The sequence below is a fragment of the Barbus barbus genome, assembly GCF_936440315.1.
Source record: "Barbus barbus genome assembly, chromosome: 17".
Taxonomy (NCBI): Eukaryota; Metazoa; Chordata; class Actinopteri; order Cypriniformes; family Cyprinidae; genus Barbus; species Barbus barbus.
The window spans coordinates 27,850,634-27,866,863 of NC_136745.1; the positions used below are offsets into that span (position 1 = coordinate 27,850,634).

The window sequence follows — 16,230 nt, forward strand, 5'->3', positions numbered from 1 at the left end:
GTGTTATATAGAATCTACACTGATTTACTGTATGTCAAGAGTATTTGCCCTCGCTCCCAGTGTTGAAGGTCGTGCACATTGTGTGTGTGGCCTTTCGTATGATTCTGTTTGCAATGGCCGAATGAGGTCTGAATCTCACTGGCCTGTGGAATATATCTAATGCATAGTCACTATGGAAGCTATGAGAGCCACGGATGATTTGTTCGGCTTGGTCACTGCTGGTCTCTCTCTGATTCTGCAGGGTGTCTGCTCACTTATTGGTCTTGGAGAGAATAGGGGCAATTGTCAAATAGGAAATAAGAATAAGCAAGGGCCACAGCTAGCAGTGTAGGATTTGTTGGGGCGGCGTGACAGAATAAATTGCAAGATGTTTTCCAAAGTTTGCTTTGGGCAAAGTTTGCAAGGTGAAGGAAAATGCATCTGGCTTTCTTAGTTGGGGACATGACAATGAAAGAATTATGGTGGGCCATAATTTAATTTACTTTGTCAATATTAACTCTACAATTTAGCTTATTGTGTACTGTATGGAATGCTAGAAACATTATTAATTTATATGCTTTATGAGGTGTCAGGATTATGTGACAAAACTACTGTATATATCCCATCATTCTCTGTGGCAGGACTGAAGTAGAGTGCAATATTTAGGTTCCAGATGTAAAAATCCCATTCGTTTTCTCATTACTTAAGGTGACCATACATCCTCTCTTTCTTGGACATTTTAGGCAATTTAGAAATCCCAAGCAGGATATGTCTGTGTTTACCCCCAAAAATTCTCTCTACAGTCCTCATACATTAAATGTATGCCTATTTGCATTGTTTTGACCATTTTCTGTACATCCTGCCTTTGTGTGCCATGATTGGCCAAGACTGTATGTACAATGCTTGCATGCTATTGGTCAAACTACATTTCAGTCATTGCCTTCAGCAAGAATGAAAACAATAGGGAAGCAAAGCCAAAACCCAGACATTTTTAGGCAATCCCGGTGAGGATATTTTAAGAAAACAAAGGCATATAACGCTTTACAATAGAGCGCAACAGTTAGGTTTCGGAAGAAAAACTCCATTCATTCATCAACTCCATTGATTTTCAACAATATCTGATAAATCTTTAAAGACAGACCTGTTGTATATGCTTTTGTTGAACCCACGTGTTTGCATTAATTTAACTTTTTTTTAAATAATCATGTTTAATAGTGCAATTCATGGTGAAAAACTACATTACCCATAATCCTGTATGGAAAATTCCACCAATCAGAGTCGCAGTGAGCAAAGAATGCCAAAAGAGCTCTTTAGCTCCGCCCACTCCCTTAAACTCCTATATATATGCACATATTCCTTTTTCTTTCCCCTCATTAAGCCGTTAAGTACACAGTCTTATACCTTTGTCATTTTGTCTAATTTTTATTTACCTGTTTGTTTGGTTATGTATGTATGGTTATTCTCCTTGTAGCTGGTTGGATATATAGTTATCATCTTTAAATCAACAGTTTTATATTGTTATATTTCTCCATTGTTTTGATTTGATGTAGTTCTTCTTAAAGATATAATGTATATATTCTTAAATATATCACTCTTAACTTTTTTTTAAATCACTATTAGATAAAAGAATGGGAAAAATACTTGAAGACCATCGAAAAAGTTGCACTAAATACATTTAAATGAAGCAGTTTAAGATTTTAGAGCCATGTGATCAAAACCCATGTTTTAAAGTCATTCAATATTCACACTGTACCTTGCAAGAGTTAATGGCTATCTGAAAGTTAGTTTGTTTAATTAAAAAATTCACAGATTCTGACCATATTACGGTTTATTAGGAGAATTCACTTCACCGTTGCACATTTAGAATTGCAAATGGCTACTTCTGCGAGGGTCAATTGTTCATTGATCTCGGTAAATTCACACCGTGCACTTTGTGCCTTTAATCAGCATATTTGTCCTTCACGAGTGTTGCTGTGAATCAGAACACGCTGATGCCTGTTTGCACAGAGAATTAATGAAAATGAAGGGCCTTAGTTCAAGTTTAGATTGTCAGCGCTTTGACTCTTGGGCACTTTCCCGGCAATTGAGGACAAATTTCCTTCCAACCTTCACATCACTAGCAACTGAATAACAACAGGTAGGGCTGAATACGTGACGTGCCAGACAACATGACCGCTTGAAACGTCTGGTTTTCAGGTCTGCAGTGCTGGGCTTCAGAGATCTGTGTTTTTTCACCAGTATTTGTCCTTTTTAGTGGATATTTTTTCAGGAGAAAAAATACACAGGGCTGAAGAACTTCTCTTTCTGACGTTAAATGACTCTGTATGTAATAAATAAAACAGAGATTTTAGCAAGATCACGGTTCCCTTTTTTTGGCTGCCTCAATATTTTAGACAGGTTTTCTTTTACCGGGGAAAGTAATAGTTTGTTAAAATAGTGGTGTTTATGAAACTTGCAATTATATAATAAACAGTTTGTTATATAAGAAGTAGATTGAGGAGGACTTCAGTTTAAGTTGATCTGCTGCCATTGTTCTCAGGAAAAAGCACGTTTTCACTTAGAGTTCAGTCTCAAGTCTGGAATGTTTGACACGACGCTCACACTAAAAAGGAAACTAAGACTTGAGTATCATTTAGCCTAATTACATGACATCATATTGCAGATAGACCATTCAAGTCAAAGTCCCTCCACTGACTCACAGCACATGTCAGCCTGTCTTCTGCTTTCGGAAAATCAGGAGCATGTGTCACAAGTATTCAATAACCTTTAATTCAATTCAATTCAAGTTTATATGTATAGCGCTTTTTACAATACTAATCGTTGCAAAGGAGCTCTACAGGAATTTAAGTTTACACAATATATTTATATATTGCAGAACCTTAATATGTTTGACTTATGGCAAAATTGGGTAATTCTGTATGTTGTCTAAGCATTGGCATCCTCTGAAGTCATCTGAGGGGTTGGCATCATCTTTTCTCAGGTGTTCACTTTAACCTTTGGACCTTATAATATATAGTCTGGGTTTATTTATACACAGGGATGCACATAAGTTTTTCAGCCTGGTTCATATGAGAACCTAGAGATTTGGTTTGGTCCTCACATGGGCCACGACATGTAGCGTGACCCATACAATATAACTATATAAAATGTATTAATAATAGTGATAATATTATTGCACTTTTTTATTTTATTTTTTTACTAAAAATAATCAACTAAATAATTAAGTGTGATAATACTATTTTATTTTAAAATAAAAAGGGAGTATTATATACAAATACAATTTTATAGTAAACTTAAAAAATAAAATGGTAATATTTGTTTTATTATTATTTTAATTTGAATTTTCATCATTTTCAAACGTAAAATCAGCAAGCTTTTATTTTAGCGGGTTGCCGACAAGTAAGTATATGCGCTTCTGGGTTGAGCGCTGCTGATGTCAGTGAATGTTTTGCTTTGAAAACGGCAGCGGGTAGCCAAGATTATGAGTAGAAATCTTATACAGTACAGCTTGACGATCTAAAATGGTAATTGTGTATTAACAGCTGTCAACCATGTCGGTACGCAAATACGCTGTCAGAACTTATTTACACAGCACATTTTTAATTTTGGTCACGCATGCGGACATGCGGACTACTTATGTGCACCCCTATATATATATATATATATATATATATATATATATTCTTATAGCATTATTAATATTTTAAATTAGGTTTTATTTTTATATTTAAGATTTTATTTTAATTTTAGTGTTTTTAGTAAAGATGTTCTTTTGTCATTTTTCTGTTTTTTTTTTCCTGTAATTTTTATTTCTGTTTTACTTTAACTTATTTATACATAAAAAAGCATGTACCATTTTCATTCAAGTTTTCATTTAATATTTATACTTTATTTTATTTCAGATTTATTTCAATTGCCAAAAACAATTTTTAGCTTTAGTTTTAGTTGTAGTTCTGAATATCAACACCGATGTTTATTTCACGTATATTTTAAAAGTTATGAAAGCAAGAACTAACTTGCTTTCTTGAAGTTTTCAAACCTTCTCTTTCAATTCGAAATTGTGTCTTAAAAGTTAGATGAGATGAAAGGTAAACCTTCAAAGTTTGAATTTTCTTTATTTATTAGTAATATTAATATTATTAATATATATGTAATTATTGACACTATTGAATTTTCTTCTGTATTTAGTTTGTCATAACTCATGGTTAAATGGATAGTTTTACATCAAGGCCCTTTGAAGACTCATATGATATGCACTTGTGACACAAAAGCTTTTAATTAATTTAAATGAGTAATTATAAAGCATTCCATCATGCTGTCTAGAAATGTGGTGTTTTGCAGTGAAAGCCAACCAAAGGGACAGCGTGTACCGAATGGCCTAAGGTCAGCTCACTGAGTGCTTTGATTGAGCCGGCATGTTCTGATTGCAGCCTCAGTTCAATTACATACTCGGGGTCAAAGGTTTCACCAGTCATTACACACACACACACACACACACACACACCATGCATAATACCGAGCAAGCAGCCATTGGTTCTGGTGTCTCTGAGGTTTCTGCTCTTTTGCTGATTTCCTCAATCAATACAGATTAAACATTCCACAGCGCTGGGAGAACAGATATTGCATTGTCATTGCATTGCATTCATACATATTAAAAACTATATGCAAATTATTTTTGAGGTCTTAAAAAACAAGTGATATACTTTTCAAAATTGAAAAAAAAAGTATTGTGACAATTCCTGCTTGCCAAAATTGGGCCTGGATCATGTTCATAGTTTGATTTAATTTGATGAACTACAACTGACCTGCAATTTACTCCGCCAGCACATCTGTGTGAACTTAAAGGGATAGTTCACCCAAAATGAAAGTTTGCTGCTCATTTATTCACCCTCAGACCATCCAAGATGTTGGTGACTTTTTTCTTTACAGTAAATAAGATTTTTAGCTGAAACCGTGGTCCTTGGTGATTCATAAAATACCAAAAAATCAATGGCTACCAGTCAAAAAAATAATGAATACCTGTGGCTCCTGATCATATATCAAGGTCTTATGATGTGAAACAATTGGTCTGGGCAAGAAACTAAATATTGTTTACAACATTATTATCTGTAATCCACAGCCTCGGGTAAATGTCCCGGAGTGATGTCTGGTTCATGAACGAATCATTCTTTTGAATCGGTTCTTTTTGATGCCTTGTGTTTAAAATGTGTTCGGATTTTAAAAGTTGTGTGGTGTATTCCTGACATAAGGAGAATTGTTGCCACTTGGTTTGATATATTACCTATATGTACTGTTCTGCTGCTTCTTCTTTTCTTTTTTACTTTTTGTAAAATTGTAGTACATGTTTAGTACCATGACAAGAGTAGTGACTGTACCTTTTTTCTGATTCTTCTTCCAGTGTGTAGCTCTGTAGCTTGACAAAAACTGTGTTTGTCACATATTTTGTCACATGCTGTATATTGGTCATGCAGCCTTAAGGGCTGTTCACACAGAATGCATTTTTCTGTTCAAAAAGGCAAGATGCAGGGTAGTGGAATGAAAAGAAAACACAAGATGTAAAAATATTTTACATCTAATTTGGCCTAATTCCATTTCTCTAAATTGAATTGTATCAGTTGTGGCAGCAATCTTGTTAACAATTGCACAGTTCTAAATTACAAACCCGATTCCAAAAAAGTTGGGACACTGTACAAATTACGAATAAAAAAGGAATGCAATAATTTACAAATCTCATAAACATATTTTATTCACAATAGAATATAGATAACATATCAAATGTTGAAAGTGAGACATTTTGAAATGTCATGCCAAATATTGGCTCATTTTGGATTTCATGAGAGCTACACATTCCAAAAAAGTTGGGACAGGTAGCAATAAGAGTCCGGAAAAGTTAAATGTACATATAAGGAACAGCTGGAGGACCAATTTGCAACTTATTAGGTCAATTGGCAACATGATTGGGTATAACAAGAGCCTCTCAGAGTGGCAGTGTGAAAAATAGTGGAGCAATATCAGAAAGGAGTTTCTCAGAGAAAAATTGCAAAGAGTTTGAAGTTATCATCATCTACAGTGCATAATATCATCCAAAGATTCAGAGAATCTGGAACAATCTCTGTGCGTAAGGGTCAAGGCCGGAAAACCATACTGGATGCCCGTGATCTTCGGGCCCTTAGACGGCACTGCATCACATACAGGAATGCTACTGTAATGGAAATCACAACATGGGCTCAGGAATACTTCCAGAAAACATTGTCGGTGAACACAATCCACCGTGCCATTCGCCGTTGCCGGCTAAAACTCTATAGGTCAAAAAAGAAGCCATATCTAAACATGATCCAGAAGCACAGGCGTTTTCTCTGGGCCAAGGCTTATTTAAAATGGACTGGGGCAAAGTGGAAAACTGTTCTGTGGTCAGACGAATCAAAATTTGAAGTTCTTTTTGGAAAATTGGGACGCCACGTCATCCGGACTAAAGAGGACAAGGACAACCCAAGTTGTTATCAGCGCTCAGTTCAGAAGCCTGCATCTCTGATGGTATGGGGTTGCATGAGTGCGTGTGGCATGGGCAGCTTACACATCTGGAAAGGCACCATCAATGCTGAAAGGTATATCCAAGTTCTAGAACAACATATGCTCCCATCCAGACGCTGTCTCTTTCAGGGAAGACCTTGCATTTTCCAACATGACAATGCCAGACCACATACTGCATCAATTACAACATCATGGCTGCATAGGAGGAGGATCCGGGTACTGAAATGGCCAGCCTGCAGTCCAGATCTTTCACCCATAGAAAAAATTTGGCGCATCATAAAGAGGTAGATGCGACAAAGACAGTTGAGCAACTAGAAGCCTGTATTAGACAAGAATGGGACAACATTCCTATTCCTAAACTTGAGCAACTTGTCTCCTCAGTTCCCAGACGTTTGCAGACTGTTATAAAAATAAGAGGGGATGCCACACAGTGGTAAACATGGCCTTGTCCCAACTTTTTTGAGATGTGTTGATGCCATGAAATTTAAAATAAACTTATTTTTCCCTTAAAATTATACATTTTCTCAGTTTAAACATTTGATATGTCATCTATGTTGTATTCTGAATAAAATATTGAAATTTGAAACTTCCACATCATTGCATTCTGTTTTTATTCACAATTTGTACAGTGTCCCAACTTTTTTGGAATCGGGTTTGTATATTTTGAGCCAAAGATAAAAAATTAGTTTACCAAATTGTTGTTGAAACTGAAATAGGCTTACAAAAATTACAGAACACGTTGAGACGTTGACATCACTTTATTAGTACATGGTAAAAATACCTTTTTAAAATAAAGTATAAGAAATCCTGATGTGGGGAATAAAACTTGCAAAAGAGGCACAGTATAGGTTTAAAACCTAATGACAATGAGAGATTTTGCTTTATTGTTTATATCGCAGTATTGTAAATGTATCCATGCAGGTTTCAGTGAGCAAGACTAGCTCAAGTTATTGACATGAGTGATGAACATATGAATGGATACATGAGAAAATAACAATCTTAACATGCCTCATACTACAAGGGTTATTAAAAGACAAAAAGCTTTGAAAAGAGACAGACACGACTATGTCACTTTGTGAAAACAAAAACTCTAATGCAATGCACTATTTATACCGGGTCCTATACTAAAACCATAGGAGGGTCATTTCTGTGCTCAATACTCATAATGTCTCGAGTGGTGAATATCTGTCTCCTCTTGGGAATAATGTTTGTTTTATGTCTTGGCTCTGCTGGTTCTCCAGCACATCTGAATTTGAATTCATCATACCACGTTTTTATCAGACGCATACATATACAGTTTATTGGATGTAGGACTTGTTCAGCAAAAACAGTTTTTCCTTTTTGACTTTGACTGAGGGCAATTAAATATGATTGCTGTATATCAAGTTCATTTTATTTGTATAGCACATTTACAGCAGCCACCAGGCTGACCAAAGTGCTTTACAGATTATACCACATACACAGAAAACAGACCCGACAAAAATTTAATACAACCCGTTTAAAAATGAAAAATGGCCATATCACAGTAGTCAATACACTAAGGGAAACAAATACGTTTTTAGCAGGGACTTAAAAACAGACAGCGAAGGGGCCATTCTAATCTCTAGATTCAGGGCATTCCAAAGTCGAGGCCCTGCCACTACAAATGCACGCTCACCTCTACAGTTAAGCCTAACGTGAGGGACTACCAACAAAGCCTGGTCACAGGATCGTAGGCTTCTGAACGGAGTGTAGCGATGAAGAAGTTCAGAGAGGTAGACAGGGGCTAGGTTGTTTAGGGATTTATATACTAAGAGGATAATTTTAAAGTCTATTCTCTGACAAACCAGCAACCAGTGTAAGGATTTAAGAACTGGGGTGATGCGTTCATGTTTACGACACTTTAAAAGAAGTCTGGCCGCAGCATTTTGAACAAGCTGAAGACGTGCAATTTGACACTTTGATATACCGCAGTATAAAGAATTGCAGCAATCTAGACGAGACGTAACAACAGCGTGAACCGCCATTTCTAGATTTTAGGAGTGAGAAAATCTTTAATTTTAGACAGTAAGTGAAGCTGATAAAAACTGGATCCGATAACAGAAGAGATATGTTTATCAAATTTTAAATGCTGGTCAACAAGAACTCCTAGGTTCCGAACCTGTGAGGATCTAAAAACGGATACACTTTCTAACTCAAGGCTTATACACTGAGAGTTCTCATTGGGAACGAAAACAATTGCCTCAGTCCTGTCTTCATTTAGGAAGAGGACATTTTGGGCTAGCTATGATTTAACCTCCTCTAGACATTGCAGAAGAGAAGTAATCGCAGTGGAATTGTTTCTTTTGATTGGTAAATAGATCTGAGTATCATCTGCGTAGAAATGAAAAGACATGCCATGTTTACGCAGAATAGAGCCCAGAGGTAGCATTTAGAGAGAAAATAGAGAGGGAGCTAAAATAGAGCCTTGTGGAAGGCCACAGGTCAGAGGTGCAGGGGAAGAGGTAAAATTTTTAGGACCGAGGAATCCAGTGAAGGCTTCTTGAGCAGAGGAGTGACCGTAGCGACTTTAAGACTGGCAGGAACAGAGCCAGTTTGGAGACACTTATTGATAAGAGACACCAAACCAGGCCCAATTGAATTGATGATTAATTTAAAAAATCTCAGGTGAATGATATCGCTAGAACAGAATGAAGGTTTAAGCTTGCCAATCACCTCCTTCAATTCCTGGAGATTGATAGGTTCAAAAGCATCGAAAACGGCAGAGGCAGATGACATGATTGGAGAGACTGTTAAAGTGGGGCAGACGCTAAGTCTTAAGTTAGTAATTGTGTCACTGAAATATCTCAAGAAGCTTTCACAGAGGCAACAGGCAAAGTGTTAATGTAAGGATTTGTAACAGATTGAATAATTGAAAACAAAACCTTAGGTTTAGAGTGATTCGTTTCAGACGAGTGTGTTTATTTAATCCTCTCAGTCATATTTTAAGGACATATAAGGACTGCTTACCTCATTTCAGAGACAGTTCTTCTGTTCTGCCACCCCTCCTCTTCCTCCGCATGTCCTGCTTCATTTCTTAGCACCTATAATATTAAATTCATGTCTATTTATTTTTCTTTCTTTACTCCAGTAGTCTGGAGCCCTGCCATAATGGACAGCACACCAAATGAACCTACGGTATCTCACTCTAGGATTATATCAACTTATGAAACAAACCATATATTATCATAATGAATCTAAGTGAAAGATCTAAGTAATGGTCATAAAGTTCTGATTTATACTCATTTCTTTCTGTAAACAACAAATTCACTAGATGTGACAGAAAAGTCAACACAAAGGTAACGCTATATAATATACAGTAACAAAGCATTATAAATCATTTGCAAACTAAATAATTAATACTTTATAAACTGTAGTTAATGCATTAATAGACTATTTACAAATAGTGAGTTCTTTATTCATTGTCACAGTAATTATCATAGTGATATAGTTTAATAAGCTCATATTTATAGAATTTTTTATGCTTTGTTAACAACTTATTAACCATAAATAGTTCTTACTTTAGGTCACAGATCATCAGAAAAATGTCATTAGTTAAGTGCGTTAAACCAATCTTTATTGGATATTAATTGCATTCATATTCATTGTTTCTTAAAATGTTTACAAATATATTAAGCGTGCACACATGTTGGGTTTACATGTTTTTATATGTTTATGTTTAATGTTTAGCTGCTGGGACGGGCATAATGTATTTGGAAACATGCTAATTAGTAAATGCAATCCAATAATTGTTTGTTTAATGCATTTTCTGATTTTCCATGACCTAATCTAAAGTGAGAACTATTAATAAGCATTGTCTTTATCATTAATTTTTACGTATGAGCTAATTAAACAATAACACATAATTACTGTGACAATGACTGAACAACACACTATTTGTAACTATAACTATTTACTTTAAACTAACAGTTTGCAAATGATTAGTAAATACTTTCTTGCTACATACTATAAAGCATTACCCACACAACAGTTCTGATTTCTATTATGTTTTAGACAGGTAGAGTTTTATAGCTCTTGAACGACAGAAGTGTCAAACGCTCTGTGGTTGAACTGACTCTTTATCGGTTTATCGGCTCTTTATCTCAAATTCCCTGCCGTTCATTAGTCTGTAATGTGCGGTGGGGGGTTACCTCTTCCTCGCGCCTGCAGTCACAATAACAGCCTTCAGCCTACAATTATATAGTCAGTGTCAATCTTGAGGGAAAACACTGCATCGGAAGAGAATTGCATTAGAGTTTATAGGTACAAGAAGCATTTTGATGATTTTTTTGCCTCTATACTAGAACATGATTTTCACAATGCAATGTAACATCTAAATTGAATGTAAATTAAAACTAGAAACGGATGCATGTGGCAGAAATTGTTGATCATTATTGATCCACCAATGATTAGAAACAGTGTCTGTGAGATCTACGTCATCGGTAACCTAAAGAAATTATCTTTTCATGAGGAGGAATTGTCTTTTTTGGTCAGACTGTGTGGGCAATGTGCTTTCTATTCCTGGCCAGTGCCTTTACGCCACAGTTTCCATGGGAATTGAGGTGGAAAAAGCTTTCTTAAATGTCAACATTTAATAATTAGCCAATCAAACTTACTTTAAATGCATTAAATATACAATTAAAAGCATTTCTTCGCTCACAATGATGCACCAGTAATGTCTCCTGGAACTGAAATATCTGTGCTATTGTTAGTCCTGTTGAATCGCCTTTGAGACTGTGACACTTATTCGTATTTTCATCTTTCCATACATTCAAATGATTTTCACTAAGTCTGTGTCTTCTCTCTGTTCCCACAGCAACGGGTTGGCGAAGAGCATTGCTCTCATCAGCTTCCTGTCACTGGTCATGCTCATGAGTGTCCTGGGCAACCTGCTGGTTATGGTGGCCGTCTGCAAAGACCGGCAGCTCAGGTCAGAAACCGCCCATCTCCGCCTACCGCTCTCCACTTATCTGTCAGCCCAGGGGAAAACAGCCCTTTTTAGCATTTCATTTGTGCAGCTTGAGTGAACTGACATGACTTCAAGGAAATTCTTACTGGATGGATATTTTCTGCTTTTCCAGGGTTTAAACGATAGCTGAGTGGCACAGGCCGTTCTTGTTGTGCGGTATCAACTCAAATAACCGAATTCAAGTGCTTCTGTTATAAGCTATAGCAAAGATCAAGACATTTAACCTTTATTCAGAAAGAACAGGATTAAAGATTAAGAGCTAAAATTACTCAGTGCTCAGTGAGGGATTGGGTTCGCTTACATGTGTTTATTAATATTGTGTGAACAGATTTTCTTGTAATTTTGTCAAACAGATGGAATGATTTGTTTTAATTGGGATGTTTATAAACCAGCGAATGCCTCAAACATGACAGAATTCATTACATCCATAATGTTCTGGAGGAGGATGTCTTTGTTGGTTAAAGGATTTTACAAAAGACTAAAAGTGACCTTTTGGCAAAAAAAATAAATAAAAAAAATACAGTACACTGACTGACTGAAACAATACTGCAAAAGAAAAAACTAATGAAAATAAGTTTTAAACATTCAGATTAGAAAAAGAAAAAAAAAGTTTTTCATAATAGAAAATCCACTGAGGACTAATAATAATAAAAAAACATATACTTTTATGTCCACTAAATTGTGAGAAATATTATATTATGCAATATGACTAATATGGTGAATTGTAAGATTAATATTTTATCCAAAATATAAGGACCTATAATACCATTCAGAAGTATGTAGGTGATGAGAAGGAGTTTTTTTTCCCTTGAAAGTCTCTTCTGCTCACTAAGGCTGCATTTATTTTGTCAAAAATACAGTAATAACAATAATACTGTGAAACATATTACAATTTAAAATTAGTTTTATATTTGAATATATCAAATGCAATTTTCAGCAGAATTACTCTTCAGTCTTCAGTGTCACATGGTCCTTCAGATTCGATTAAAAATCGTTTCACAATTGTTTTTGATTTCTAATCACGATTTACAATTTTTCATCAAATTTTTTGTGCACTACGGAACCCCTAAAGGGAAGATGGGAGGAAAAAATATATTTCAATGCTTTCTCTTGCAGTTATATCATTGGGTAATTATGCTGCATATAAATTGTGGGTATCGGGGAGCCATATTAATATGCGGGGCACTGAAATCGCTTTTGAATGCACGCTCGCTTTTTACTTTCATGTTCAAGATTCGCGAGCACACGTACTGTGCATAAACTACAGAGCAGCAGTAACTTTTTTACTTACTACACATTTTCCAAGATTAGATGTTTGTCAGTGCTGCTCAGGATCTGCAAATCATTTGCCATCATCCTATCAGTCATCTTTCCTTACTCTGTTTATGTTTTTAAGTGAAATTCTATGTAACAGAATGGCTGCTAGCCATGTCCCTTTAGAGATTCTGTAGAACGATGTGTGAATCGATGCGAATCGCTATAAGACCGAATCGCGATTCATATGTGAATCGATTTTTCCCTCACCCCTACTGGAGGTTTCTTTCATCTCTCCAGACTGGAGGAACCAGTATGTTTTTTTCTTCATGATATCTCTGAAGTCATGAGACAAATGATCTACATTCATCCAGGTTACCTAGAAACTCTTTGTAGTGTCAAAGAGGGAGTCATGATGTCATGATGGTAGTGATAAATGTCTTAAAATAGGCCGTCTGATCACTCCTCCGGCACTTTGATCTTGTCTTTGACACAGAATACACAGAGTAATGGTTAATTGTTAAGATCGAGTGTACAAGCTCACCATTGTTTAACAGTGTCTCTGGGCATTTTTTTTATTAGTTTAGTCAAGTCAAGTCATCTTTATTTATATAGCGCTTTTAATAATACAGATTGTGTCAAAGCACTCAACAGTATCAAATTGGAGGATAGAGTGTCAGTAATGCATAAAAATAAGATTAAACACTCAATTTTCAGTTAAGGCATTTCATTATTGAGTTCAGAGATGTCATTGTCTAGCTCAGTTTAGTTTAAATAGTATCTGCTAAATCAAATTAACGATAATCACTAAAATGAAGTGTCCCCAACTGAACAAGCCAGAGGCGACAGCGGCAAGGAACCAAACCTCCCTCTGTGACAGAATGGAGGAAAAAAAACCTTGGGAGAAACCAGGCTCAAGTTTAGCAGTTCAGCAGCTCATAAACACTTATACATAGCCTCTTTGGGTTTCATTTCAGTGGGTAATTAGCAGCTTTTAATTACTCCTTTGGAGTCCTGCTGCATGGGCTCGTGGAAAACTATGCAATTGTTTTTGCATCAATGATAGATGAATGGAGCTCTGAGTCCTTTATTAGCAGAAATAGTCCATGTCTGACAGGAAAAAACAGTGCTTGTTTGCTTAAGTTCCAGATCTCCACCCACATCTCACCATCATCTCAGCCTGTGTAGAAAGTGTCAACATCATCACGAATGTGCAATTCTAAGGAAGCCACTGTTATTGCCAGAGACGGATATCTGAGGCAGCCAGTTATAGTTTTGTCATCAATTACGTACCCTCATGTCAGTCTGAACCTGTATGACTTTTCTTCTTCTGTGGAAGGTAAAAGAAGATATTTTGAAGCATGTTAGTAACCAGTTTTGCAAACAAATATTTTTGGTAACCATTGACTTCCTTTACATGGACACAAAACAAACAAACAAACTCACAATGTCTTTTTTCAATGTGTGTGCCATATTTAATGATGACACAACAACCCAAAAATGTATCTACTTTTGTAACAGCAAGTAAAAAAAAAATAATGCATGTCAAAGCAACTTTTCTATTTTAATAGATATTTCAAGTATTTTTAGGTTCTAGCTAGCTGCACAGATGCAGGTTTCTCAGACTACTGAGGCATGAATAAATAATATGGTTGCATCATTTGACCATTTACCCATTTAATTACGCTGTTGTTGTTGATTTCGTTATCATTCTCGTAATGTCAAGATGAGTTTGTCAGACTAAAAAGGATCAGTTGTTATTCTTGTTCTTGTCTATGTGTAGTGAAACATTTTTTTAGGGTGTGGGGGGGTAATAAGCAATTAATAATACAATGTTAGGGGTCAGTAAGATTTATTATTATTTATTTTTTAAAAGAAAAAAAATATTTTATTAAGCTTAATTGATCAAAAGTGAAAGTAAAACATATATAATGTTAGAAAAGACTTCCATTTCAAATAAATGTTGTTCTTTTAAACTTCCTATTTATCAAACCGTCCTGAAACAGCTTCCATAAAAAATATTTCCTAAGCAGAAAATCAGCATATTCTAATGATTTCTGAAGGATCATGTGATACTGAAGACTGGAGTAATGATGCTTAAAATTCAGCTTAATAAATTCCATTTTAAACATTATTAAATAGAAAACAGCTATTTGAAATAATAATAATATTTCACTATTTTACTGTATTTTTGATTAAATGAAACCAGCCTTGGTGAGAAGAGGCTTCTTTCAAAAGAATTAAAAATCTTGCCAACCCCACACTTTTGAACAGTGATGTTCCTTTCATATGTATGTTTGTATGTTTGTTTCATATGCATAATGGCAGATTTTATAGCAACGTGACATTTAAGTTCATGCACATTATTTTGTATCCTATGAACACTATATTGTACTGTGAAGGAGAGAAGAAAGCGTGTAGGGAGCTCTGTAAATGTTGTTGATCTCTGATGTGTCTCAAGCCTGGAGGCTTCTTATCTCCTCAACTTCATACATTCCTTCCTCTTTTTCACATACTATACTTCCCTCTGATTTATAAATTGCTTATCCTGTCTCATACCACCGAGATTCTTTCACTGAAGGGGCATGTTTCCACTCCACCACTTTTGTAATGCTTATCTGAAACTAGAAGTCATGGGAAAAATAATCTATATTTCTCAATGTCACTAGAGCGAGCCACACGCCAAACGTTATGTCATGACGGTAATGAAAAATGCTTTTAAAATAGGCTGCCCTCCATAGGGTCAAATGGAACATCTGGTGGCATTTTGCTTTAATGATGCATCCAAAAGGGATTTGTAAATACTGACACACTATCTGATGGCTTAATTATCGGATGCCTGTTGCTTTTCATTTTTCAAAATTGGCGTCAAATGTGCATGAAAGCCAATCAGTGCCCTCTCTGCATTCTTTCAGACGTGTATATTGTTGACAGGCAGCTGGTATGCGGATTTTATGCCATGTTATGGTTACGTGACAGAATGATTTGAGCCTATCAATTCTTCTCGTTAAGCTATATATAGATCTGTGTGTTCAGAAGCTCAAGCGAGTGTTTTATTATTCATTAATAGGGTGCCCAGAGCTCTGGAGAGTCTCAAGGGGAGCGAACATTATGACAACCTATCAACAACCTACTGTACCACACACATAGCACATACTCCTTTAGCAGATATCTTATTACTGTTTTCTCCAAGTAACTGATTTGATAGTGATTATGAATTTCTGCTCATCAACAACACATCTTATCTAGCTGCTGTGTTTACATTGATTATTGAATTTAAAGGGGTAGTTCATCTATAAATGGACACATTTTTTTGATATGTCTTCTTTCCCTAAAATTTCCAAGAAGAGAACATAAAGAACATTTGAGTCATTCTAATTCAGTGAACAATTCAAGTCCATACAATTAAATGTTTTGATAATTATATTTTGTGCACTCATATATTTTGTGCAACCTGTTTTTCAGTTTGCTTGAAATTG

General features: G+C 35.6%; 1 protein-coding gene across 1 annotated transcript in view; it reads left to right on the top strand.

The window, feature by feature from the left end:
- LOC306883388 (5-hydroxytryptamine receptor 4-like) overlaps positions 1–16,230 on the top strand; it is a 118,229-nt gene that overhangs the window by 42,820 nt on the left and 59,179 nt on the right. The window contains exon 3 of the mRNA XM_079438595.1: positions 11,345–11,458. Coding sequence (XP_079294721.1) covers positions 11,345–11,458 — 114 coding nt within the window. The remainder of the gene's footprint in view (positions 1–11,344; positions 11,459–16,230) is intronic.